Source organism: Medicago sativa, chromosome 2 (genome assembly GCF_051527215.1).
Source record: "Medicago sativa cultivar Bolivia chromosome 2, Bolivia_mono, whole genome shotgun sequence".
Classification (NCBI taxonomy): Eukaryota; Viridiplantae; Streptophyta; class Magnoliopsida; order Fabales; family Fabaceae; genus Medicago; species Medicago sativa.
Window position 1 is genome coordinate 50,622,006 of NC_140750.1, and position 26,929 is coordinate 50,648,934.

Sequence of the window (26,929 nt, forward strand, 5' to 3'; positions counted from 1 at the left end):
TCCTGATGAAGAGTGATATGATTCAGAGAACATTGATACCAATAAATGAGCAAATATCAGATACCTGATAGGCCAAACGAATTGATTCAAGAAGTCCAATAGGGGTTCGTTTGTGTGTAGGGGGAGGTGGTGGATCTTTTTGGTGGCAGACCACAGTGAATAACATTAGAGATGGAGTTGGGTTAGTAAATGGCGGTTGGTGGTACAACAACATTAGTCGTAAGGTGGGTGATAGGACTTCTACGATTTTTTTGGAGTGATACTTAGCTGAATGGAGTCCCTTTGAAGGTTAGGTTTGGTAGGTTGTTTGAGTTAGCGGATAACAAGTTGGCGACGGTAGCTGATATATTTGGTTTGGGGTAGGGCGTGAATGGAGAGGTGTGGAAGTTGTATAAGACGTTGTTTGCGTGGAAAGAAGAGATGGTGAGGGAGTGTGTTGAGAGGTTAACCCCAGTTGTTTTGCAGGTGTTGGTGGACGATTGATGGGTCTGGAAATTACATTCTTCTAATTGTTATATAGTTAGTAGTGCATATAATAACTTCACTGCAATGAATGAGTCTAATTCTATGACTTTCACTCCAATGATGTGGATAAAGGTCGTGCCTCTTAAAATATCCATAGTTGCATGGTGTTTGATTTTGAATTGTATTCCGACAAAAGATAATTTGGTCAAACGGCGTATTATTGCTCATACAAATCAGAATTATTGTTCGATGAATTGTGGCATTATTGAAGACAGTAATCATCTATTTTTCCAATGTGACTTTTATGGTCGAAAATTGGCCTATTATTTACGGCTGGCTAGAATTTTGTTCAAATGTTTTGGATCATTTATCTCAGTTTGGAAGGTTAGGGGGATTTTCGATTTTTTTTTGACTTGCCCTTAGTATATTTGACTTTTTGTGATTTGAGTAATTTGGAAGGAACACAACAAACGTATTTTTCAACATAAGGAGGGGAGTTTGCAAGGGGTAACTGAAAGGATTAAGTTTCCATCTTTCTGGTGGTTGAAGTCGAAATTTGTTATTTTTGACTTTGATTATCTGTTTTGGTGGCTTAATCTCTTACCATGTTTAATAGTTACTATGTAGCTCACTTCGTTATTTTGCTCTTGACACTTGGTTGTAATTATTCTTTTAACAATACACCTTGTGGTGCTGGACTTGCTTTGATTGTTTAATATATTCATTTTTTGTTTGTACAAAAAAAAATTTAAAATACAAATATTTTCGATGATATATAAAAAACACGAGACTCATTAATTACCTTCATCTTTTTCATTAAAGTGATATTTATTATTTGTAATATTTTAAAATATTTATAATCTACCACTTTATAATATTTAATAACAACTAATTTAGTGTTTTTTTTGAGGTAACAACTATTTTAGTGTTTTTTCTCTCAAGTTATTAATTTTTATTATTTTTTTGAATGCAAATAACATTGCAAATATTCTACGACACATATGCCTAGTTCTAAGATATTTACGTTTAACGATAAATCGTACGAGAAATTAAATAGGTAGGACAAGACAACCACGGATTGTCCTAGCAGCCCCTCTGTCCAATCCCAACTCGACAGCAAATATATAGAAAACCACTCTGGTTTCACAAAACCACCTTTCTCTATCCGTTTTTCAACTTTCACTTTTTCCTTTTATTTTCGTCGAATATGATAATGCCAACTAATGAATTCTCCGACTTTGTTTTCTACCCTTCCTCTAGTCCACGTACTTAACATATAAGTTTTGTAGAATTTAATATAATAATTAGAAAAGAAAAAAAAAATACATAATATATAGTATTATAGATAGAGGGAAATTGACGGGTGCATCTTTATTGGTGTGTCAAAGGATTAATATAATTGTAGAGAGTATATAGTAATTTTTAAGGTATGGGGAGAGGAAGGGTGCAATTGAAGAAGATTGAGAACAAGATCAATAGGCAAGTGACTTTTTCAAAGAGAAGATCTGGTTTACTCAAGAAAGCTCATGAGATCTCTGTGCTTTGTGATGCTGAAGTTGCTCTTATTGTCTTCTCCAACAAAGGAAAGCTCTATGAGTATTCAAGCGACCCCTGGTACTTTATAATAATTACTTATTTCTTTACCATTTCTTACGTACTACAACTCTTTTTTTTTTCCTTTCTCTAGGTTTCTTTAATTCTTTCTAATGTTTACTATATATGTATATCTATGATATTGTGGCTGTTTGTGCTTGTGTTTTGTTTCCTTTCTATAATCATGTAATTTGATATCTCTAATGGATCTACTTAAATTATGTATGGCGGATGCTTTAGATGTTTCATATGTTTTATGATATGATGATTTTAATAGGGAGATGCAATTTTTCTAATTTGTCCAATTTTTATTTTTTTTTATAATTATCATTGCTTGTCAGTTGATAATTAGGTTTAAGCCTTTATGTTAATGAGGTTGAAAATTAAATCTTCAAAAAAACCTAAGAAATTGGTTGGATTATACAAAAATTAATTATAGTGTAGTACATTTTTACTTTTTAACAATGATGGAAACTATAGATTTTAACATTAGAGAGAGAAAATGAGTGTAAATATGTTTATATATTTTTTTTAACATGTAAATATCTTTAAATATTGTTATAAGGGAGAGAGTGTAATTTTATCTTTTCCCCTTTGCTAGAGTGATAATTGATATATATATATATATATATATATATATATATATATATATATATATATATATATATACTGAGCAAGCAACGCCTACGGTCAGTTCACCGGGAGGATCGCCCTCCCAATTCGAAGTTTTTTCCTGACCTGAGCGCTTTGGCTCTTTTTGGTAAGTCTTCTCGGAGTAAGAACATTTCTTTTTGAGCCAGCGCGGAGACCTATGGTCTCCATTCCGCGTCGCTCAGCTTTAGGCCGCTTCATTTCAGAAGTGAGCATGAAGTCCGAATTTAATAGATACTGAGCTATCCCTGGGGTGGTGAAGGTGAGAGAGGAAGCCCCTACCCCTAGCGGGTTTAATGTGATAAATGACTTAGAATAAGTTTTTTCTTTAGAAATACTAAAAATCAGTCTTGTTTCGACAATAATAAAATAATATATATAGAACTTGTGTTTTGAGTATTTAATATTACTATTCTTAGTTTTGTTATAGACTTTTTTTTTTAAGAAGTCAAATTAGTCTATAAAAAATGATATCAGAGATGATTAAACCTATAATCTTGAGAGAAACACATTTTATGGTCTCAAATCAATGCCACAAAACCAATTCGTATGTTTCTTTATAGACCGACAATGATGTGTTGTCGTATCAATTGTGAGAACAAGTTATATCACAAGTTTGTACTTTGTAGATAGTAGCATCAATCGTTATTAGAGTTTTGAAATTTTTTTAAGTCGTATCAATTGTGAAAACAAGTTATATCACGAGTTTCTACTTGTAGATAGTAGTATCAGTCGTTACTAGAGTTTTGAAAGATTTTTTAAAATCAATACAAATAAACATGGCCGTTCTTTAGGGAGTGCAATGAGTTCAACCGAGCTGGACCTCCCAAAGTGATGAACCTCAAGAAAAAAATTATTGCTCAATATCCTCACCCCAACTCAAAAAAGAAAAATAAACATGTTTCATGTTTCAATTTCTAAGTAAAAAAATCATGTTCCATGTTTCTATTTCTAAGTTAAAAAACACGACTTTAGTAAAAATAATAGCTGATTTTGATTTTGGTGGCTAATAATCATTATACGAGTGTTATTTTCAACTTAAATAAAAGATTAATTTTTAAAAAAAATTGTATTTTTTTTATTAAAGACTTATTTTTACTATGAGAGCCGAGTCTTCAGTTTCATAGAGACACTGCAAATAAAACATATGGAACATTTTTCAACCCTAGAAACCATCATTCTGACTTACTATTATTATTTGTTCCGAATTCATATCAACAACTCAGTGTTTCTGATGTATTATCCTTTTTAGGGCATTTCATTGGATTGTTTGTGAGTTTTTAGTGTAGAGACACCATTCTTTGTAGTTGAAAATATTATTTTAGCACGAATTACACATGCAGTTTTTGCATAAGTTATTTCTGTATACTTGATGTGAAAATCTAGAGAGAGAGAGAGAGATGAGAGTGAGTTGACATTTGAGTTAGTATTTTTTGAAGGGGGTAGGGCCCGTTACTCCCGCATGACCAAATAAAGCAGTGTTGATTCGCTATTTAAGAGCAGCACCTTGTTCTGACATATTTTACCTCTTTCATAGATATGAGAAAATAGCACAGCAGAAAAAGTGATTGATCACTGTCACAGTAATAGTTTCATGGACATAGATATAAGGCCAATTCAATATAGAAACAGCAGAAACTATATCAGACTTGTTGTTAGTTTTTTTTTTGAGAGAAGCAGACTTGTTGTTAGTTAGTGCTAGTTGTTGCTACCTGGTAGGCCAGTCAAAGTCCAAAACTCTAGGTAACTAATTCCAGTGTATCTCTACCTAACTTCTTATAGGTTCATTTTACTTGTTTTAATGTAATAAAAAAATAATTGTCTGTTTCTTTTTAAAAAAAATTAGGGTTAATTCTAGTCCCTATAAAATAGCGACCTTGTAAGTTTAGTCCCAACTTAATTTTAATAGCATTTTTAGTCCCTATAAAAAAATTTTACTTATAATTTTAGTCCCTGCTAAAACAAAGTTTGATTAATTATCCTTAAACTCTTAAATTTTTGAACGATTTTTTTGAGACAAGATTAGAACACTATGAAAGGTTCGTTTACTAAAATTTAGAATTTTCTGACATGAAATGAATTAAATATGAATTTTTTAAAACGACAAAAGTTAAAGATAAAAAGTAATAAAATCTGGATGTAGAAATCAAATTTTGCAATAATTTTTTGCGGACGAACTTTTAGTAATGTTATAAACATGTCTGCAAAAAATTGTTCAAAAATTTAAGAGTTTAAGCATAAATTAAACAAATTTGAATTGAGTAGGGACTAATACTCAGTGCAGAAAAACAAAATTAGGGACTAAAAATGCTATTAAAATTAAGTAGGGACTAAACTTACAAGGTCGCTATTTTATAGGGACTAGAAACATAATTAACCCAAAAAAATATATAGTGTATATATTCATAATGTTTATTTTATGGATAAATGCTTTTAAATATTTTATAAACTTATATATATATATAAATGTATTCAACTCTAATCTATCTTAGAAGACTCTTAGCAGTATTAGTTAAAAATATAATTAAAAATAATAATAAATATATCTAACAATTGACAATGAAATTTATATTTAAATATTTTTTCAAAGAGAGCATATATCTATACTATATATAAAAAGAATATATGATTTTTGGTTGACTTTTCCACTTTCAATTATACCCTTAAACAAATATGCCGATAAGAATCGCTCCGCAAAAAAAAAAATGTCGATAAGAATATTATATTATAGAAAAATTCAAAAAGATAAGAATTTATTTTATATTTGTTATATTGTTAGTGTTATTGAAAAAGATAAGTAATGTTTGTTACAACATGAGAGTGCAAGATATATATACATATACTTTTTCATCAAAATTAAAATTTCATTTTTTAAGAGAAAAAATAAAATTTTATAAAAACCAATGTTCGCAATTTAACACAGAGTGTCCCTCTGAACGCTGATATATAAAGACAGACCAACTTCCTTTTTTAGAGTAAAACAAATAAAAAAATATCAAATATGTTACCTTATTATTCTATTAGATTTTGTACATACTTTGATTTAAATCTTTTTATTTTATTTTATATGTTAATTTAAGCATACTAAGCTACATCACCAAAAAAAAAAAAAAAAATACTAATCTGCGTCAATTTTTTACATAGTTCACTATATTACTGTAAAATAAATTCAATAGGAGGTTATATAATTTAAGATTCTCTATAATGTTATTGTAGATCTTAAAAAAAAGTTCCTCGTGAACTTAACTCAGTTGGTATGGACAATGCATAATATATGTAAGGTCTGGGGTTCGAACCTCGACCACCACAAAAAAAAAAAAATCTTAAAAAAATAATTTAATCTTATAATTTAATCTATTTAAAGATGTGTTGGATTGATCATTTAAAAACGTTAGTATGAAATAAACTTATAAATTTGTTAGAAGATCCTATCAGTCTTGCAAAAATATTAAGGTCATTACTAAAAATAAGCATATGTCAGATAACAAGTTAGACTTGAGTTTTGGATATTTTGTTTGGATCAAACTTAAACTTTACAAAGTCTAACTCGACATAACTTGCCTTTAAACTTTACCAAGCCTAACTCGTCATAGTTCATTTTCACCTTTATTTGCAAGTATATTAAACTTTGGACTTATTGGAGATGTATTTTAACTACTTGGTTTTTTTTAAAATTTTTTTTGGGTTCATTAACTATAACTTGAAATTTGTATTAACACAGTCAGGGTTCAATTGTGACAACTAAACATATACGGCTAGAATTGAAATGGAGAAAACGCAGAGCTTGAAAAACTACTTGCTTACAAATACATATTGAAAGAACGTTGCAAATAACGCGCCAACGGCGCGACCCATGCGTCCGTTAATATTCACTTAACAGATGATTAAAAGCACATTATATTATATTGTCCTGTGAGGATAGCTCAATTGGTAGGACAATGCATTATTATATGCATGGGCCGGGGTTCGAACCCCGGACACCCCACTTATTCACCTTATAAGGTGAATTCTAGCCACTAGACTACATGACCAAAAAAAAAGCACATTATATTATTATGACCATAGGGTAATTAAAACTAACTTAACAAGGCCTATTTACATATGTCCTTAATCCTTATTCTAGATTTAATATGTCCTAAATTTATATACTCAATTTCCAAATAGTTCATCTTTTACATTCTTAATCTATAATAAAAACTAAACAGTTAGCCCAAAGTCCTTATACATTTTTATTTACCAAAATTATTATTCCATTAATCTAATTTATACAATGATAAAAAAAAATGCACCAACGGCGCAACCCGTGCGGACGCACGGGTACGGCACTAGTTAAAAGTAAAGACATTTATACGTACCAGTTGAAGCTTTGGGAAAGGACTTCTCATATGTATACCATTGGCGTCTAGCACAAGTTGGTGCATGCATATTAGATTCTTTTTTTGGCAGTGTATACATATTAGATTCGATAGTGTGTCTTAATTTTGTAAACCTTAGGATATAGTGTGTCTAAATTGTGATCTCATTTTGCACTAAAAAAAGAAAGAAAATTAGGAACATGCTGAAGCTTAATTAATATAATTAAATATTTTAAAGATAGAATGACGGGGTTAGAAACATCAGATTCGATACCATGTATTGAAAGTTTCTATAGAACTACTAGAGCCAAAGATAGTCTAGACTAAATTAATATAATTGCATGTAGTACATAGTAGCCATGCTCCATTACGTATCTACTCGATGTGATGCAAAGTTCTCATGTGATACAAAGTGGCTGAGTAGAAAATTGCATGCATTCTCAAGTTGTAAGATGCATGAGAAGCAAGTACATGTTGCACACTTGGTATATTACATGAAGATAAATGACTTGTTGCATGTAAGAAAACTTGGTTTGCTTCTCCTATAAATAACAATATCATCCGTATCATTTGTTCATCCCAACCAAGTAGTAACAAAATAAGAAGTATTATAGCTTGTTTCCTTAAAAAAAAAAAAAAAAAAAAAAGTATTATAGCTTGTTGAGAATGAGAAAAAAAAAAGTTTCTCCTAAGTTTCTTGTAGTGCTAGTTTATATTTTCAAGAGAGAGTAATTGGTATCTCTTTGTATTTAGAGAGAGATTTTATAATTTCTTTCACTTAATAGAATTTCTTCTACTATTGTCCGTTGTTTTTTCCCTTTATTTGTCAAGGGATTTCCACTTAAATATTGTGTTTAATATCTTTTCCTTTATCGTATTTTATTTTAGTTGCGTGATAATATTTTGTTATTCTAGTGCCCAACAGCTGTTCGTTCGTCGTTGTTCCGTTGGAGTAAACTAGTAAGGTGTCAAATTCGTAAGAAAATTCTTAGTATGCTCTGTGATTAAAGTATAGCCTAATATTCCACTTCAAAAACGAATTCTTACTACTATGGTCTTGTTGAAAAAAAAAATTGTTTGGTGTAAAATCATGTCAGGAAAATTTGAGATAAAGAGGTTCTGCGAAAGAAATTTTTCCCAGGTGAAGATAAGGGTGATATTGTGAAAAGACATTTGCCTAGACGCAAAAGAATGCAGACAAAGATTGTCAAAATTGGGACTTTACTTCAGGTCGAAAGGGAATAGCAAAATCGGGACTCGTAAAATCGCAATCAAAATCAAAGGATTTTACTCAACTACGACTTTGGTATAATCAATATCAGAAATTGTAAAATCGCAATCAAAATCGATGGATTTTACCAAAACAAAAATAATGCTAAATATATGTTATAAATTGTATATAGTCATAAATGACTCGGTTTAAAGTCCAAAAAATACTTATACATAAATGACTAAAGAAAATGGACAAAATTCTTCAAAACCCTTTAAAATCCTTTCGATTTTGTATGAAATCGTAAAATCGCAATCAAAATCGATGGGATTCTACTATGGATTTGAGTCGTTGAAGGTGAAGAAAGTCGTAAAATCCTGAATTTTAGGATTTAAGTCAGGATTTTGACAACAATATTGCAGACCTTCAGATATCACTAGTTAAAAATGGAAAGAAATATATGATAATATTAATAATGTTATTGCCACTAGGGAAGAATCCTTGTTGAGATAGGTAGAGGATCCATCAAAAGAACCTGAATCTTAACTGCAGAAAACTGCTCATTTAATCTAGTAAAAAACTGAATAATCTAGTCTTCAATGCGATAATGTCTTCTAGCACGAATGGATTCACAACGACAAGGATGCATACAAGTGTAATTAGGGATAGGTATATGAGAATTCAATTTATCCTAAAGGGGTCTCATTTCAGTGAAATACTCCAAAAACATATCTTGATCATTGTTTGAGATTGTTAATAGTAGATCTTAAAGAAGCAAATACAATGTACCTTAGCAAATCATTCCTTAATATTATCTCAAACAGAAATTGCACTATCATGAAAAACTATTGTTTGAGCAATAGACTCAGAAACATAATTAAGAATCCAAGAGCGAATAAAAGAAAGTTGTGGATTTCACAAGAAGACTATATCAAGAAAGTTCTTGAAAGGTTCAACATGCATAATGCAAAACCTGTGCATGTTCCGTTACCTGGTCATTTGAAACTTAGTAAGACACAATGTCCAGAGAATGACCAAGAAAAAGAAGAAATAAGCAAGGTGCCCTATTCTTCAGCTGTGGGTAGCCTTATGTACGCAATGGTTTGCACAAGACCAAACATTGTTTATGCGGTAGGAGTTATGAGTAGATTCTTGTCGAATCCAGGAAAGGAGCATTGGAATACTGTGAAATGGATACTGAGGTATCTAAGAGGAACTGCCAAACAATGTTTGCGCTTTGGCAATGAAAATCAATTACTCATTGGGCATGTAGATGCAGATATGGCAGGAGATGTAGATTCTAGAAAATCTTCTTCAGGATATTTGACTACTTTTGCAGGGGGAGTTGTCTCTTGGCAATCACGACTACAAAAGTGTGATGCTTTAAGTACCAGAGAATCAGAGTACATCGCAATCACTGAAGGTTGTAAGGAGATCCTGTGGATGAAGAAGTTCCTGCAAAAGTTAGGCCAGAATCAAGAAAGTTATGTTCTCTATTGCGACAGTCAGAGCGCGATTCATCTCAGTAAGAACTCGACATACCACTCCAGATCAAAACACATTGATGTTAGATATCACTGGATTCGTGATGTGTTGGAGAGTAAATTGTTGAAAGTAGAGAAAGTTCACACCAATGAGAATGGAGCAGACATGATGACAAAACCTCTACCAAAAGAGAAGATAGAATTTTGCAAACAAGCTGCTGGATTGGCAGAAAACCCCAAACTAATGAAGGCATTCCCCTATGGCTGGAGGGGGAAAAAGTGGGGTCTAGCCATTGCCACATGTCCAACATATATTTGACAAAATGGAAGGTTGCATGTGATGACAAGTAGAAATGTGCATGGTGTACACATGGTGTAGTGTATGAGTAACACATGTTGTAGTATATGAGTGACCCTTGGTGTGGTGCATGCATTGCAAGGGACACTTGGTGTTTTGCATGAAAGGAAAATGACAAGTGTCTTCATGCATGTAAGGCAACTTTGGTTGCTCCTCCTATAAATAGGACCATGAGCAAGCATTCACAACACACCACAAGAGAAGGACAACAAAAAGCAAGAGAGAAATAGAGCCTTGCTCAAAAGAAAAGTCATCCTCATAGAGAGTTTTCTTGTGAGAGAAACAGTAAGCCAATTTGTGAGAGTATTCCTTACAAATTGAGAGATATATTGTAGTGAGATCCACCTAAGGGTGAAGTTGTTGTATTCCCATTATCATTATAGTGGAAGTTTTAAGAGACCCAAGGGTCCCATGGTTTTTTTTCCCTTTCTCACATTGAGAAGGTTTTCCACGCTAAAATTCTCTTTTTGTCATTACGCTTATATTTCACGTTTCCTCTAGTGCCTATTTTAAGTTCACGGAGGAGGGAAATTATGTAGGCATTTCCCAACACAATCAAAACATAGAAAGACAAAGATGAAGATGATGAATCTTCATATATAGAAAGACTATAACAAAGCATGAAGTTTTAGAAGACGCATCAATGGAGGAAACGTGTACCTTATCAACACATGAAGAAAATAAAGAGCAATAAGATAGCTTGGGGCGCAAGTTAACTAATTAGTAGCATTTGCATTTACATTTCATTTACCAATTGTAATTTCACTTGCATCTAGTTAGTTAGAAGAATGATGAGCTGGCATCAATGTGTATATAACTAAGTGTAATGAACCTTCACAAGTCAATAAATTCAGTTACACTTTTTCTTCATTTTGAAGCTTTTTCTCTCTTAACCATGGCGGTTTATTCTTCTCTGATGGTATCAGAGCAAGTTAAAGCTTGCTCTGCTTCCGCAATTGCCATTACTCTGTTTTCTACTGTTTGATTATGTGATTATTTCATCAGTTCACGAATCAATTTCTTCTTCTTCTTCGTTTCAAGTTTCAATCTTGATTCGTTTTTTCGTTCAATTTGATTCTTTTCAACCATTTTTGGATTTGTTTGAGTTATTTTTTTGTTGAATCATGGTGAGAAACAACAATAATCTGGATCAAGGTCTTGATCCATACTTTGTGCATCCTTCTGAAAATTCTTCAACTGTGATGTTTGGTCTATGAAGATGAGAAGAACTTTAGGCATGAAGAACAAGTTCAAGTTCGTTGATGGCTCTATCCCTATTCCTGAAGATGATGATTTGAACCGAAGTGCTTGGGAAAGATGTAATAATCTGGTTCATACATGGATTATTAACTCAATCACACCTTCTATTGCACAAAGTGTAGTTTTCATAGAAAATGCAGTAGATATGTGGAATGATTTGAAAGATCGTTTTATGAGAGGTGATAGAATTAGGGTTGCTCAATTGCATCAGGAAATTGCTAATTTGAAGCAAGGCAATCATAAGGTCACATAATATTTTACTGAACTAAGGGGTCTATGGGAAGAATTGGAGCAATATAGACCAATGCCTCAGTGCAATTGTCATATAGCTTGTACTTGTGCTGCTATGAGGTATGCTAAAGAGTTTAGGCTAGAGGATAGAACTATACAGTTCTTGATTGGTTTGAATGAGGAGTATCAAGGAGTAGCTTCTCAGGTTTTGCTTATGGATCCAATGCCACCAATCAATAGGGTGTTTTCTATGGTAATGCAACAGGAAAGGAAACGACAATATGGTGTTATCAATGTTCCAAATACACCACTAGAGGATACTGCAAGTCTTGTCAATGCAGTGAATGGCCAAAAGCAGTTTGGCAGAGGAAGAGGAAATGGTTTCTCTCAAGGAAGAGGAAGAGGAAGAGGAAATGGAAGATATTGTACCTTTTGTGAAAGAACCAATCACAATGTAGAAACTTGTTACAAGAAACATGGATATCCACCTAACTGGGGAAGAGGTGGAGGAAATTCCTATGCCAATATGATTGATGGAGATGATGCAGAGTATAAAGCACAGACTGCATCCACTAGCAGAAATGAAGATAGTGCATGAATCACTCTCACTAAGGATTAATATCAGAATTTGAGGTCTCTATTGGAAAAGAGTAACCTGGAGACAAAGTGTTCAGCAAATGTGGTGAAAGGTATCAATTACTCTTCATTTCATGGAGGTAATTCATGTTATGCTAATTTTGAAAATAAACATGATGATACTGGATGGATTGTAGACACATGTGCTACCCATCATACTTGTTTTGATCTGAAATGGTTTAGTAATTGCACTAAAATTGAGCCTATTAGTGTAAATCTACCTAATGGAAACACTACATTAGCACAATGTAGAGGACAAGTAAGACTATCACAGGAATTGAGCATAGAAAATGTTCTCTATTTGCCTCAATTTGCTGTGAATCTTATTTCTGCTACAAAGTTGATTAAAGAGCAAAACTGCATTTTGCACTTTGAAGCTAATGAATGTACAATACAGGAAAAGAACAGTTTGAAGAAGATTGGTTCAGCTGAAGAAAGACATGGTTTATACTACTTGAAGATTGATGAAAAGTATAATCCAGCTTCAGTTTCCAATGTATCTGTTTCAGCAAAGTCAAATAAAGAGCATGTGCCTGATGGAGTTTTGTGGCATCTCAAGCTTGGTCATCTGTCTAAGGATAGAATGATGTGTATGAATAAGTTGTATAGCTATATTTCTACTAGTCCACACACTGCTTGTGATGTGTGTCAGATGTGTAGACAGAAAATTTTACCTTTTCCTGTTAGTAGTAAGAATGCTAGGTCTGCTTTTGAGCTTGTTCATTTTGATATTTGGGGGCCATTTGGTACAGCTTCTGTTCATGGTCACAAATATTTTCTTACTATTTTAGATGATTGTACAAGGCATATTTGGATTGTGATGTTGCATAATAAATCTGAAGCTTCTCAGAAAGTAAAGAGTTTTATTTCTATGGTTGAAAGACAATTTGAATGTAAAGTCAAGAAGGTTAGAAGTGATAATGGGCCAGAATTTATGTTGAAAGAATTTTATGATGAAAAAGGAATAATTCATCAAAGAAGTTGTGTGTATACTCCCCAACAAAATGGGAGAGTAGAAAGAAGACACCAGCATATACTTAATATCAGTAGAGCTCTTATGTATCAGTCTAAATTACCAAAGAAGTTTTGGTCATATGTTGTGCTACATGTAGTGTACTTGATCAACAGAATTCCCACAAAAATTTTGAACAACAAATCTTCTTATGAAGTGTTTTATGGTGAAGTACAAGATTTGAGTAATCTCAAAGTGTTTGGATGCTTGAGTTATGCATCCACCTTACAAGTTAACAGACATAAATTTGATTCAAGGGCTAAGAAATGTGCTTTCTTAGGTTACAAGTCAGGAATCAAGGGCTTTGTGCTGGTTGATGTTCATACTTCTGAAATAGTAGTTTCTAGGAATGTGAAATTTTTTGATTTGGAATTTCCATTCCATTCCTCTAGTGTTACTGTTGTACCCTCCACTCATATTTACCTTGATAGTCAAGTCACTAACAATGTACCTGTTGGTGACATCATTGTACACTCTTCTGAAGATCATGATGAGGTTCCACATGAAGATTTAGCTAGTGATACTAAAGAGAGTGATATTGAAGCAGTGCTTGTAGTCACCAGAAAGTCCTCCAGATGTTCTCAGGCACCAACTTACTTGTAGGATTATGTTTGCAACTGAACAAGTGGTCATTACCCAATGACCAATTTCATCAGCTATTCAGTTCTCTCTCCTAAACATCTTGCTTATGTTTACTCTTTGAACAATGAGATTGAGCCCACTAGTTATCTTTCAGCCAGTAAAGATTCTAGGTCGTTAACTGCTATGCAGGCAGAAATAGAGGCTCTTAATGCAAATAAAACTTGGGAGTTTGTTGATATTCCCTCAGATGTTATCTCCATAGGTAGTAAGTGGGTATATAAGATCAAAATACATGCAGATGGTACTATAGAACGTTTCAAAGCTCGTTTGGTTGCACAAGGTTTCAATCAAACTGAAGGGCTTGATTATTTTGAAACATTCTCCCTTGTTGCCAAGTTATCAAACATTAGGGTGTTACTTGCTCTTGCATCTATTCATGGTTGGTATTTACATCAACTTGATGTAAACAACGCCTTCTTACATTGAGATTTAAATGAAGCAGTTTATATGAAGGCCCCTCAAGGTGTCACTCCTCCCAAACCTGGTTCTCAAATCCCTTTATGGCCTTAAGCAAGCCAGTAGGCAATGGTTTGAGAAGCTTACTCGGTTTCCTTATGCTCAAGGGTTTATTCAAGCCACTGCAGATCACACATTGTTCACCAAAATCACTGCTACTTTCTATACTGTTGTTTTGGTGTATGTGGATGACATTATTTTAGTAGGAACATGTCTGCAGGGGTTTGATTCTTTAAAACAAGCTCTTCACAATGCTTTTCGCATCAAGAATTTAGGGGAGCTTAAATTCTTCTTAGGTTTGGAAGTGGCACGCTCCTCCTAAGGCATTTCTCTTTGTCAACGCAAGTATTGTCTAGAGCTACTTGCTGATGCTGGTTTAACTGGTTGCAAACCAGTTTCTACCCCACTTGACCCTTCTGCACGTTTGTCTCAAGATGTTGGGTCCCTTCACAGTGATGCCACTGGTTATAGACGTTTGGTTGGAAGGCTGTTATACCTCACCATTACGTGCCCTGATATTTCCTTTGCAGCACAACAACTAAGTCAATTCATGGCTTCTCCCACTGAATTGCACTATAAGTCAGCTCTTAGAGTTTTGAGGTATTTAAAGCGTTCACCTGGACGAGGTTTATTTTTCCCCCACTCTTCTGATCTCCAGTTGCTTGGTTTCAATGATGCAGACTGGGGAGGTTGTGTAGACACTCGTCATTCTATTTCAGGATATTGCTTCTTCATTGGCAAGTCTTTGGTTTCATGGAAATCAAAGAAGCAACCAACTGTTTCATGTTCCTCTGCTGAAGCAGAATATAGGGCTTTGGCTTCTGCCACCAGAGAGCTTCAATGGTTGTGTTTTCTTCTCCATGACTTGAAGCAAGCTCCTTCACGCTTACCTGTACTCTACTGTGACAACCAGAGTGCTCTCCATATTTCAGCAAACCCAGTGTTCCATGAACGCAACAAACAATTAGACATTGATTGTCATTTGGTGCGTGAGAAGATTCAAGCTGGTGTTATGCGTTTGTTACCAGTCACTTCCCAACATCAAACAGCTGACATGTTTACAAAGGCTTCTAGTCCGAGACAATTTCATGAATGTTTGCTCAAACTAGGGATGGTAGATATCTACCAACCACCAGTTTGCGAGGGGGTATCAACACATGAAGAAAATAAAGAGCAATAAGATAGCTTGGGGCGCAAGTTAACTAATTAGTAGCATTTCCATTTACATTTCATTTACCAATTGTAATTTCACTTGCATCTAGTTAGTTAGAAGAATGATGAGCTGGCATCAATGTATATATAACTAAGTGTAATGAACCTTCACAAGTCAATGAAATTCAGTTACACTTTTTCTTCATTTTGAAGCTTTTTCTCTCTTAACCATGGCTGTTTATTCTTCTCTGATAACTAAATCGTAACTAACTTTCACTCTTGTAGAGAATGTTACTTATACCATATTATGAGTAGAGAGAATTGAATGAAAAATGGTTTTCTCATTAATGAATGAAGCTAGTACGGGTTGTATATTTACATGTGTGTCTCTATGTTAGCCTATCATGCGCAACGAGCACAAGATTACTAACTCTTAACTAATTATAGCTATCTAACCATTCTCTAATTAACTAACTAACTGTCAAATGATTACTTGTTGTGAAAGCAATCCTTCCCTGTCAGAACTTTTAGAACTCAAGTCAGACAATTGGGCCAAACTTGTTTAAGAACATTATTTAGATTAAGAGAAATACCTTACTTGTTTCCCTAGGAGGCTAATTGATTAAGAACAAACTCAATTTTAATAGTCTAACATTAATTAGATCAAAAAGTTTATTTAGAAGTAGGAGGATACCTTACTTTATAAACCCTTTTTTTAAGGAGTTATAAACCAGTTATGTATGGTTGCATATGATTCAATCCATATTTTTATTAGGAGGCATACCTTACCAATAATGTGTACAATCTTAGCTAACTTTTTATTTTCTTCTGTCAACAGTATGGAAAAAATTCTAGAACGGTATGAAAGGTATTCATATACGGAGAGGCAGCATGTTGCAAATGATCAGCCACAAAATGTAGGTCATCAACTCCTATATCAGTCAATTTTTGACTCATTTTATTGGTTTATTTGTTATTAATAATTAATTGGTGTTAATTGGAGATTATCCATTTTAGAGAATTTTACTTATTTAATTCAACTTACTTTATTTATTTTTATTTTTGTAAAATCTCGGTATCCAGCCCAAAGACCGACTAATTCAACTGATTTACTAATTTGTTCATATGATCAGTTCTGTGTTATTCTTCCTCATTGACAATAATTCATAAATATTATAGAAAAGTATTACAAAATTCTATATCTTATTATTTTATTTTTTAAGCCAAAAACAAAATAAATTAATAAAGAAACAGGAAGTACAAGACTGGGGGGACATGCAAAGTTGAAAACTGGATTATAGAAAATAAATCCTGTATCTTATTAGAATTTAACTTAATTGTTTACTATTCTGTTAGGAAAATTGGATTATAGAACATGCAAAGTTGAAGACAAGGTTGGAAGTCATTCAGAAAAATCAAAGGTATACAAGTTTTGTTGTAAACAAGGGATTACACCATCTAATCTAATTAAAGGAATATATGTAACAAATGTTTTAACTTGCTTTAATTATTTATTTTCAAGGAATTTTATGGGTGAAGAACTTGATAGCCTAAGTATGAAAGAGCTTCAGCATTTGGAGCATCAACTTGATACTGCTCTCAAACAGATTAGGTCAAGGAAGGTAATTAAAAGAATGTAAATTTTTCCAATAAAGTTTTAACTGAGAATGTAACTTATTTTGATCCTTTAATTGTAACTTGCAGAACCAACTCATGTATGAATCCATTTCAGAGCTCAGTAAAAAAGTAAGTCTAGTTACTTTCATTTTGAAATCGAAATTCAGTTTGACTACGCTTCAATAAAATGGACCTTAAGCGTATTCGGTATTCGGTATTCGGTATAAGTTTGAGAATGCACCCTTTAATCATATGCATTCTCATTCCTTTTGTTGCAACACTTTCATTCTCAAAAGTTCAAAATCTTGGGTTAGTGATTGAAAATGTGTGTGTATATGTGTGCGCGCGACAATATCAATATAGAATTGTCCAAACATTATTGAATTAAGTTGGAAGCTTGTTGATCCTTCTTTCTTCTTATATTTGACAAAGTCTCCTTCTGAATTGGACATATGCATTATTGAACTTGTGGTTTCTAAGAAAAAATCCATAAAAATTAAGGTTATATCAAAAGTAATATTTTGTTTTCCTATTTCTGATTGTATAGTTGTATTTTTCTTCTTCTTGGCTTGTTCTCAATGGATCTGGAACATGTACTCTCTCTTTAGATTCTGCTCTTCTCCTAGCACATTTTGCTCACGCCCAACTGAAATACCGAAAATACCCCAGCGTTAGTTAAGTAACGCAAGTGTTAAAATCTGCGCATCTTAACATGCGAAGCGCAACTTAACTCACGCTGGAATTAACATTTTCGTGAGTTAACTCACTCTGGGTTACCTAAGTAGCGCAGAGGTAAATTGGTAATTTCAGTTGGGCGCGAGTGTTTTGTGCTGGGAGAAGAGCAGAATTCTTGCTCTTTTGACCCCCTTATTTGCTCAACCTGTGAGGACATAATTCTTGATAAGCATTTTTTTTCTTTTACTAAAAGGTGAACATGAAGTAAACTCCAAATAGTTATTTCCTTGAAATTTTGAAAAATTGATGGGGCTCAATAATGAAAACCCTATCCTTAAAGTCAATAACGGAGTTGCTTCTTAAAAAAAAAAAAAAAAAAGAGTCAATAACGGAGTTTCAGATTTTAATTTCTTCATTTTCTTTTCTTTTGTCTCAGACTAGTTGTGTTGTCAACTAGGCATTAATAAAAGACTATTACTTTTCCCATCTTGTGCCTTTTCTCGCGCGCCCTATTTTTTTCCCAAAATACCCCTTGTCCGGATAACAGAATCCGAACCCGTTCCGGAATATTAATTCCGGATTTATTCGTGTGTTTTGTCACTTCATCCACCCTGATGGATGATGATGCCAGTTATGAATATATTGATTCGGATTATATAATCCGAAAATTGTAGATAACTTCCAGATTATATAATCTGAAAAGTGTTAATCACCCCGTTGAAAGTCAACAAAAGGCGGTGGTGAGCGATGGTTCCGGATTATATAATCCGGAAAGTGATAATCCTGTCCGAATTATAAAATCCGAACTGCATCAGTATAGAGGCACAAGCCATCTGTTTTGGCTGAGCCTCTGTTTTAGAGCAGATTCAGGCTCTGTTTGGTAAAAATAGCGGATAGCTGATAGCTTATAGCTTATAGCTGATGACTGATAGCTGATACTGTTAGCTGATGACTGATGACTTATAGCTGATAAGCTAATTGAAGTGTTTGGTAAAATTAGCGGTTCAATTAGCTGATAAGTGTTAAATGACATAAAAAGACATTCTTAAATTATAACAAAATTAGCATCCATTAATATTTAAGTATTTAAAATTTGCTAATATAAATTATTAATTTAATATATCTTTATTTTATATTTTAGTATTTATTTTCATTTCAGTATACATTGTAAAAAAATCAATATAATGATAAAATATAACAAAAAAGTAAATTATATAGACGTAAAAAATAACAATAAAACTATTTGTAAAAAAACAATTAAACTAGACGTGAGTCTTTCTGAAAAAAAAAAAAAAAAAAACTTGATGCGAGCAAGTTTAATATAATGGGCACAGTTTATCTGCAAAGAATTTAACCGAACAAAAAAAAAATTACATCCTTCAAAAAAAAAATTAACGTAATTATATACAATTAAATGTCCTTAGAAAAATGTAAAATGAAATGCAACAGTAAAAACGAATATTTTTAAAATAAAAAAAAAAAGATCTTTCATTTGTGAGCATTTAAAACATAGATATTTTATTTAAAACTATAGGGGTAGAATTGGTTTTTAGAGAAAATAGCAAGGGTAAAGATGGAAGAAAAAATGATAAGCTATAAGCTCAAACGCTACTTGAAATAGCTTCTGAAAAATAGCTTATAAGCTCGTGGTAAAAGACCATTACCAAACAGAACTTTTTTTGTCAAACGAGCTTATAACCTATAAGTTATTAGCTATAAGCTCATTTAGTGGGCTTACCAAACAGACCCTCAGTCAATTTTTTTGGCCTTTGACCATATGCAAACCAAAAAATCAAATTATAACATCAAAATTAACAACACAATATAATTTTCAAACTTTAATAAAACATAATTATCCAAATGGTACATAACATAATTATCCAAAATATTCAAACATTAAAATTAAATAAAATACAATCAACCCCTAATAACTACACCCCCAGCACCTCTGCCACCTCTGCCACCACCCCTGCCACCACCTCTGCCACCACCCTTGCCACCCTCAGTAGCTCCCCGACGACGGTAAACTTTCCCATCATGCACCTCTTTCAACGCATCCTCCAAATGTTGCCATTCCTCAGTCCCTTTCGGCACGAGACCACTTCTCATCATAGCATAGATGTGGTCTCTGATATGTCTCATCCTTCCGTTAAGCTGTAAGTACGCAAGGTCTCCATCCTCCTGAGCAGCTCGCGCATCAGGCACCTCACGCTCTGGTGGCCTCGGCACTGGTACCACTCGATGTATCCATCTACTGCCTCCACATAATGAACTGCAGTCCCTCGCAACATCTGAGGTGTCAGCGCATAATCAAGTGCATGCCGAAAGCGGTTTGTGATATCCGCCAAATTAACACCAGTAGGTGCACTCTCAAGGGGATGTCTCGGTATGGTCTGAACCCACCCAAACTGACGAAGCATCCTCTCCAGTAGATATCTCACCATGCGGTCTCCGCATCTCAGCCATCCAGAGTAAAGGCTGACCTGCTCAAACGGACGTGCCTGACGGTGCGCTCCATATGGGGTCATGACAACCCTCGTCAAATCCAGCGCATCCAGATGGGTTATGTAGTTGTCTAATGTACCTAAATCAGACAGTGGTAAAAAACACATCGCACGTGGGTACTGATTCTCTAAATATCATTCCCAGACATCCTTGCTTCCCATACCTGGGAAGTGGTGAAACACCCAAGTCCGCACCAAAGACAACACAAGTTTATATATACAAACCATATACACTTATATTTTTAAAAATAAAACATAGTTTTTAATTTATACCTGCAACAAAGTCAGGTATCCTTCCACCTGACTGGTGTTCCAACGTGCAGCATTGTTGAGCTCCTTATACAAGTGAGCTAGTGCCGCAGCGCCCCATGAAAAACCAGAAACAATGTCAAGGTCTCTAAAGTACTTCAGGTACACAACATCCACAGCCCATTGGCTCTTGTCACTGAATATCGTGATCCCCACCAAGTACAACAAATATATGTGAACAGCTTGGTCCCGCAACCTCTCCACCTCCTCAGTCACACCATACTCGGCCGCCAATCCCTCTGCTCCTTCAAACGGTCCTTGAAGATCCTCTCCAACTAGCTAAATCGGCAATGTGCACATTTGGTCTTTTCGACCTCAATAAGAGCATCACCCGGATCAGACCCAAGTACAACTCCATCCATTCCACCACCTTATCTCATGATATGGACCCGTGGGACAAGAGCATGCTGTCAATGGGGAGATGTAACAAACAGGCCACATCATCAAGTGTGATTGTCATCTCCCCAATATGAAGGTGGAAGCTGGAAGTCTCCTCGTGCGACCTCTCCACAAAGGCACAAATCAGACTGTGCTCAAGCAGGCTGTAGCTGGTATCCTGAAGCCAACCAAGGTCGGTGTCATGCAATTTGTTTTTCCACCACCGTGCAGCCAAGATAGATTTGGTGTCATTATCATGCATCGCATCTATCTTCTTACCATTGTTGATGCATTTTAATTTTGGACGCCACTGCAAATAATTAAAATTAATAAAGTGAGTTTAAACTCATGGCTTCACAAACAGATTTTACAGTAAATAAACATGCAGATTTAACAGCACATAAACATGCAGTTTCAGATATAAAGTAAGTGAGTTTACACTAATAAATACCTCGCCATCAGCCGCCTTCCTGGCCACATGCACATGGTACCTCCACAGCAGGCCAGACTCGTGTGGGTCACCAGGATAGTCATCTAGTGGCTCAGGGTCCACCACCTTCTTCTTTCGCCTTCGCTGTGGCTCGGCATCTTTCATTTCCTCGTCCATAGCCTGCAGATCCTCCTCAAGCTCCTGCTCCACCATATGTTGCAATTCCACATCAGGATGCTCCTGCTTCATGTCCATATACTCTTGCTGCTCCGGCTGATGCTCGACATCAGGCTCGACATCAGCACGACGTCCTCTAGCACCCCGACGCCTTGGAGGAACACCACCTTCCTCCTGCAGCCGTCAGAGACGCTCTCTCCTATGGGAAGCATGCCCTGCCTCCCTTACGCGTCGAGTATTAGAGGTTGAACCTTCTGTGACATGGACACAACACAATCAGCATAGAGCAGTACAAAACAGGGTGTTTCCGGAATTTATTTTCCGGAATGTAACAATACAGTTTGGAAAACGAATTCCATATTGCTTCAGTTCATAGGGAAAAAAAATCCAAACAAATTACTTGCATGCATACAGAAATTGAACTAACCTTCCATGTGATATTTGTCAAGGATTCAAATGCGGTCCGTTTGAGCAAAATTTCACAGATTTTGGTTTGATTTTTGCAGTTTGGATTTTGGGATTAGAGGGAGAGATAGAGTAAGTGAAAAGTGAAACTGTAAAAATGGGGGGTGAACGCCCTTTTATACTTCGAATGAGTCCGGAATATGTAATCCGGACCGGAAGTCAATATTCCGGAATATGTATTCCGGAGGGTAATTTAGTCATTTTTCAAGGGCGCGTGAGAAGGGCACAGGGTGGGAAAAGTAATAATTTAGTAAGAACGAATGTTGTGCAGCCCGGTCCTTGTTAAATTTTGTATGCACATGCCTAATAAAAGTCCGGGTTTGGTACGATGTTGATAGATGATTGCACAATAGACACCTAAAAATTGCTTATTTGGCTAAAAAAAAATTAGATTGGGAGTTACACCCCGATTGAGGTGATATTGGGCAGGTATTGTATGCCTAATTGCACACAAATTCTTTAATTAGATTGTATACAATTTTGGTTTATCTGATGTGTGACTAATAATTTTAGCTTGCAAGAATAAACAATACCCAACAATAAGGTTATATATAATCAATATAATTTACTTATTTAATTTTATTTTTTGTGCAACCCATTCATAAATTTGTTATTTCAATGGAATCACCAATTATTCTAGTGTTATTTGTTTAATTATAAAAATATATAGTTTTAGGTTTGTTGGTTTATTTTTCCGTTCTGCTATCTTTAGTAGCGCTGCTGTATTAGGGGGTGCTGGGAGTATTTTTTTACCTGGGCCTTTTTTGATATCTGACCTTGGAGGGAAGTCTTTTCTGTTTGTGACGCCTGTTTGTGTTTTCAGGTCTGCTGTTTGCGCCCCCCTTTTTTCTGGTTTTTGATGGTTTTTTGGTTGGGGTGCTCCGCCTATATACGGCACCTTGTTTGTTTTTTCATTGTTGTTTTTGCTGGCTATTGCGCTTCTTGCGCAGGTTATGAGTAATAAAATTTGTTGTTTAAAAAAAATAATGATAAGGATAATTGTAATGTCTAATTGTGTCACAGTAATTTTAAATTGAAATTCAAATTTATATTTTTGTTATATAAACCCTTTAAAACATTCACTAGATCATCTATCACATATCACAATAAAAATTTTATTGTCTATCACCAATTAATTTTTTATTCAATGCAGGATAAGGCCCTCCAAGAAAAAAACAAATTGCTTACAATAAAGGTTATACTAATTTATTTATTTTTGTCAATAGCTCTTTGTAGACGGTAGTTTGCCATAAATCTTAATTTAAACTAATTTGACATGATTATTTTGAGTGAAAACTAGATAAAGGAGAAAGAGAAGGCAATGGCCCAACTTGATCAGCAGAATGAGGATATGAATATCGTCTCCACAGTCCTTGCACCTCAATCATTGGAGACACTCAATATTGGGTTAGTGTATTTTAGCTATGAAGCACGGACACAGACACCTACACGTCGACACTGATAATAATTTGAGTAAATGACATAATTCATGTGTTAGTATCATGTCGTTATCAATCACCGACGTATGTACGACACCAAGACATGCCCTAATCCTAGGAATTTATGTGCTTCATAATATTTTAGTTTCAATATCCCTTGAAGTCTCATAACCATATTATCCTTTTATTTTCTGCCTTGGATGCTTATATTGCATAATCACTAGTTTTACGTAGTACGTGTTATAACAGTTGAACTATTCTAAATACTAGATAGTCTGCTTAAAAATGGAAATAAGTAATGTTCTATAAATAAAGATAGAACCGTATAGAAAAAAAATATATAAAACTAAAAAAAGTTTAGTTAAGGAAGAAAATTAGAAATGGAAAAAAATTGATCTCTAACTTGGCGTCTCTAACATTTAATGACAATATTAGAAATTTTTTTTTATGTTTTCTGTTCTAATTACCTATTGCTAATTCAAATTTTTGTAGTAGTAAACCATGATTTTGGTTTGTAATATGTATCATGAACAAATATTTGTATGAACAAAATATGTATTATAATACTTAGATGCTCAATTACTTGATGCAGCAGTTCCCCTGAAGATAGAGATGATGGAGGAAATAATGAAGAAAGTCAAACTCATGGCAACACCCATCTTCCACCTTGGATGCTTAATTAGTCATATAAATGAGCTAAAACTATTCATTATATACAACATTTCCTCTTAAATATATATGAATATGGGTGAGTAGCTATAAGGACTATTTAAATATATATACAACAATTCACGAGAAGACTTTTAGATATACAACATATATATCATATGTTAACTATATATATGAATATGGCTTTGAGGGGAGTCTTGCTATATAAATATTGCTGAAATATAATAAGTGGTATATACATATGAATGTATCTTATGAATCCATTATGTATTGTCTATATATTGACTTGCTTGTGTAATTGGATACTATTTGCAGTCTTATTTATTTTTTTAACAGAATAACAAATACAACAATAATTTAACTTGTATCAAAGTAAATATCCCACCAACAAAGTGACATAAACACAAACCCAGCAATAAAAATAAAAATGAAAATAAAACTAAATAGGATAATTGTGAAAGAATTGTCCCATATGAAATATGACAAGTCATTCATATTATTAAATTAAAATGAAACTCAATTCAGTAAGGAAAAAAGTTAAATTGGGCAAGAAGCATACCGTGTCACGATGCTATATCCTCTTCAAATAAACAACACCAAAAAATGACAGTGTGAAAGTGCAAACCGTAATAAACTAAATAATTTTCTCTCATAAAAATAATTTATTTTAATATTCATCTATCAACTAAATACCTCAAAATCATCCAATTGAAATCAAATTTAATTATTCTCCGCTTTGGACCTTTATTCTTGTTATATGCTTTGTTGTATTTCTAGGGAAGTAGAAATTCCATTAATTATGGAGTTGGCAGCAAACATGTCATCGATTTTTTCAATGGGTTGATGCAAATTAAAACTAAAACAACTTCCTTAGAATATCCTTAAAAAAAAAAAAAAACTTCCTTATATTATGTCTAGGTCATGATGATCACACAATTTTGAAAATGAGTGCTAATATGATGTTACAATTCTCGTACATATTTCCACTAAAATTTATAGGTAAGCACAAAATAATTGCATATCTTAAATAGAGAGTGGTGAGAGTAAGTGTTCAATTAGTGATGCTACAATGAACAAAAGAACAATAAGGTCATGAATATACTTGATTTGTTTGCTAGCTAGCTAACTAAACAAAATGAGAACATAATAGATATGCATGTGAAGACTTTTAGACATGCATGTAAAACAAAATAAAAATGACTTTTAGTTCCAGGTATATGGGTCTCCTTTCTTATATATCCAACATTTCCTTCATTCCTAGTCGATGACATAATCACTCACACCTGATTTCCCAACAAAACGAGTCTGCTAGTATTGTATCAAAAGTGTAGTGAAAATTAGTAAACATAATTAGGAAAAAACTAATAAAAAAAATATTAGAAAGTAAATTATATTTTTGATGAAGACATTTTTTAAAACTTCATTTCCAATAATAGTTTCAAAAAATATGAAAAACCTTAGCAAAAAATAATAATAACAACTATTTTTAAATATTATCTATTAATCGGTTAATACATAATATGAATGACAGATAAATTTTATATAATAACAACTATCTTTTAAATATTATTTGTTTTTTTTTTGACAAAAAATATTTTTTTTTGAAAGAACAAAAAATATTATTTGTTAATAGGTTAATAATACATAATATGAATGATAGATAAATTTTATATCTCGTAAAAAAAATATAAATTTTATATTTTCCATCTATTTGACTAATCCATCAGGACAGACATTTTTTTTTTGTGGTGGCCGTGGTTTGAACCCCGGACCTTGCATATTTTATGCATTGTCCATACCAACTGAGCTAAGCTCACGAGAACGTATATATAGCATGTCAGTGGTACTACTAATTCACTTTTGTTTAAGAGTGCAAAGGAAACGTGCATTCCCTCGTTCACTTTTGTTTATTACAAGACTAAATCATAAAGCATATCATATGCTCTATTGTAATCGATCGGGTTGGACCTTGAAAGATGGTTTGACGGATGAGATCTACGATCTAGAGAGTTTGAACTTTACGTCATCCGTCCCAAATCCTTCTTCATCGGAGGGGGGTGGTGTACCTACATGTGTTGCGACGTCTAAGTCGGTAAGGAGTTCAAGAGGGAATGCAGCTATATTGCGGGTAAGAAGTGTAATTCTTGACATTTTATTCAGATTCGCTAGCATATCACTTTTGGTTACATGGCTTGCTTTGTTTGCCTAGCGAAATTACTTGAATTCATAATCTTTTGTCTTTTCAAATTCAATATCCAAGACCTATAAAGGTGAACGAGAATAGATAATAGTAGCATATCCATCCTTTTTTGAGCAAAGGCAAAGTTACTTCATTTCATTCAAAATTAATTAAGGAATACAAAGTAGGCATTACATGATGAAAAATATGGGGGCTAGGATAAGATAATAATGTCCTAGCAATACTATGAGCAACATCATTTGCCTGCATCCTAGTATACGACACTGCAAAGTCGGGTCCATCGAGTAAGAGACTTCTACATTGGATTACAAGATCACCAAATTCATTGCTTGGAGTAAAATAGGAGTTGATGGCATCAGAAATTTTTTTTGAATCTATTTCAAATAGTACAACGTGCATCCCATTTGAAATAGCCACTTTAATAGCGTCAAGTAAGCCTAGGGACTCGACCTCCAAAATTGTGGTTGACGAATGGTAAAAGCCTGATTTTCCAAGCAAAAGAGCAAAAATATTATGTATTTACTTGAAATTGGCGGGCTTTTATTCAAATTACTTGCAAAA

General features: G+C 33.8%; 1 protein-coding gene across 2 annotated transcripts; it reads left to right on the plus strand.

The window, feature by feature from the left end:
- The first annotated feature begins 1,823 nt into the window (after positions 1–1,823).
- Positions 1,824–24,466, plus strand: LOC146948622 (agamous-like MADS-box protein AGL8). Of its 2 annotated transcripts, none has more exons than XM_085744827.1 (8): positions 1,824–2,079; positions 16,344–16,422; positions 16,862–16,926; positions 17,028–17,127; positions 17,210–17,251; positions 23,214–23,255; positions 23,361–23,467; positions 24,092–24,466. In XM_085744827.1, the coding sequence occupies exons 1-8, from the start codon at positions 1,895–1,897 to the stop codon at positions 24,180–24,182; spliced, it is 711 nt and encodes a 236-aa protein (XP_085600953.1). In that variant the 5' UTR covers positions 1,824–1,894; the 3' UTR covers positions 24,183–24,466. The 2 variants fall into 2 exon arrangements, with proteins under 2 accessions (XP_085600953.1, XP_085600954.1); XM_085744828.1 differs by having other exon boundaries at positions 24,095–24,466.
- The last annotated feature ends 2,463 nt before the right edge of the window (positions 24,467–26,929 follow it).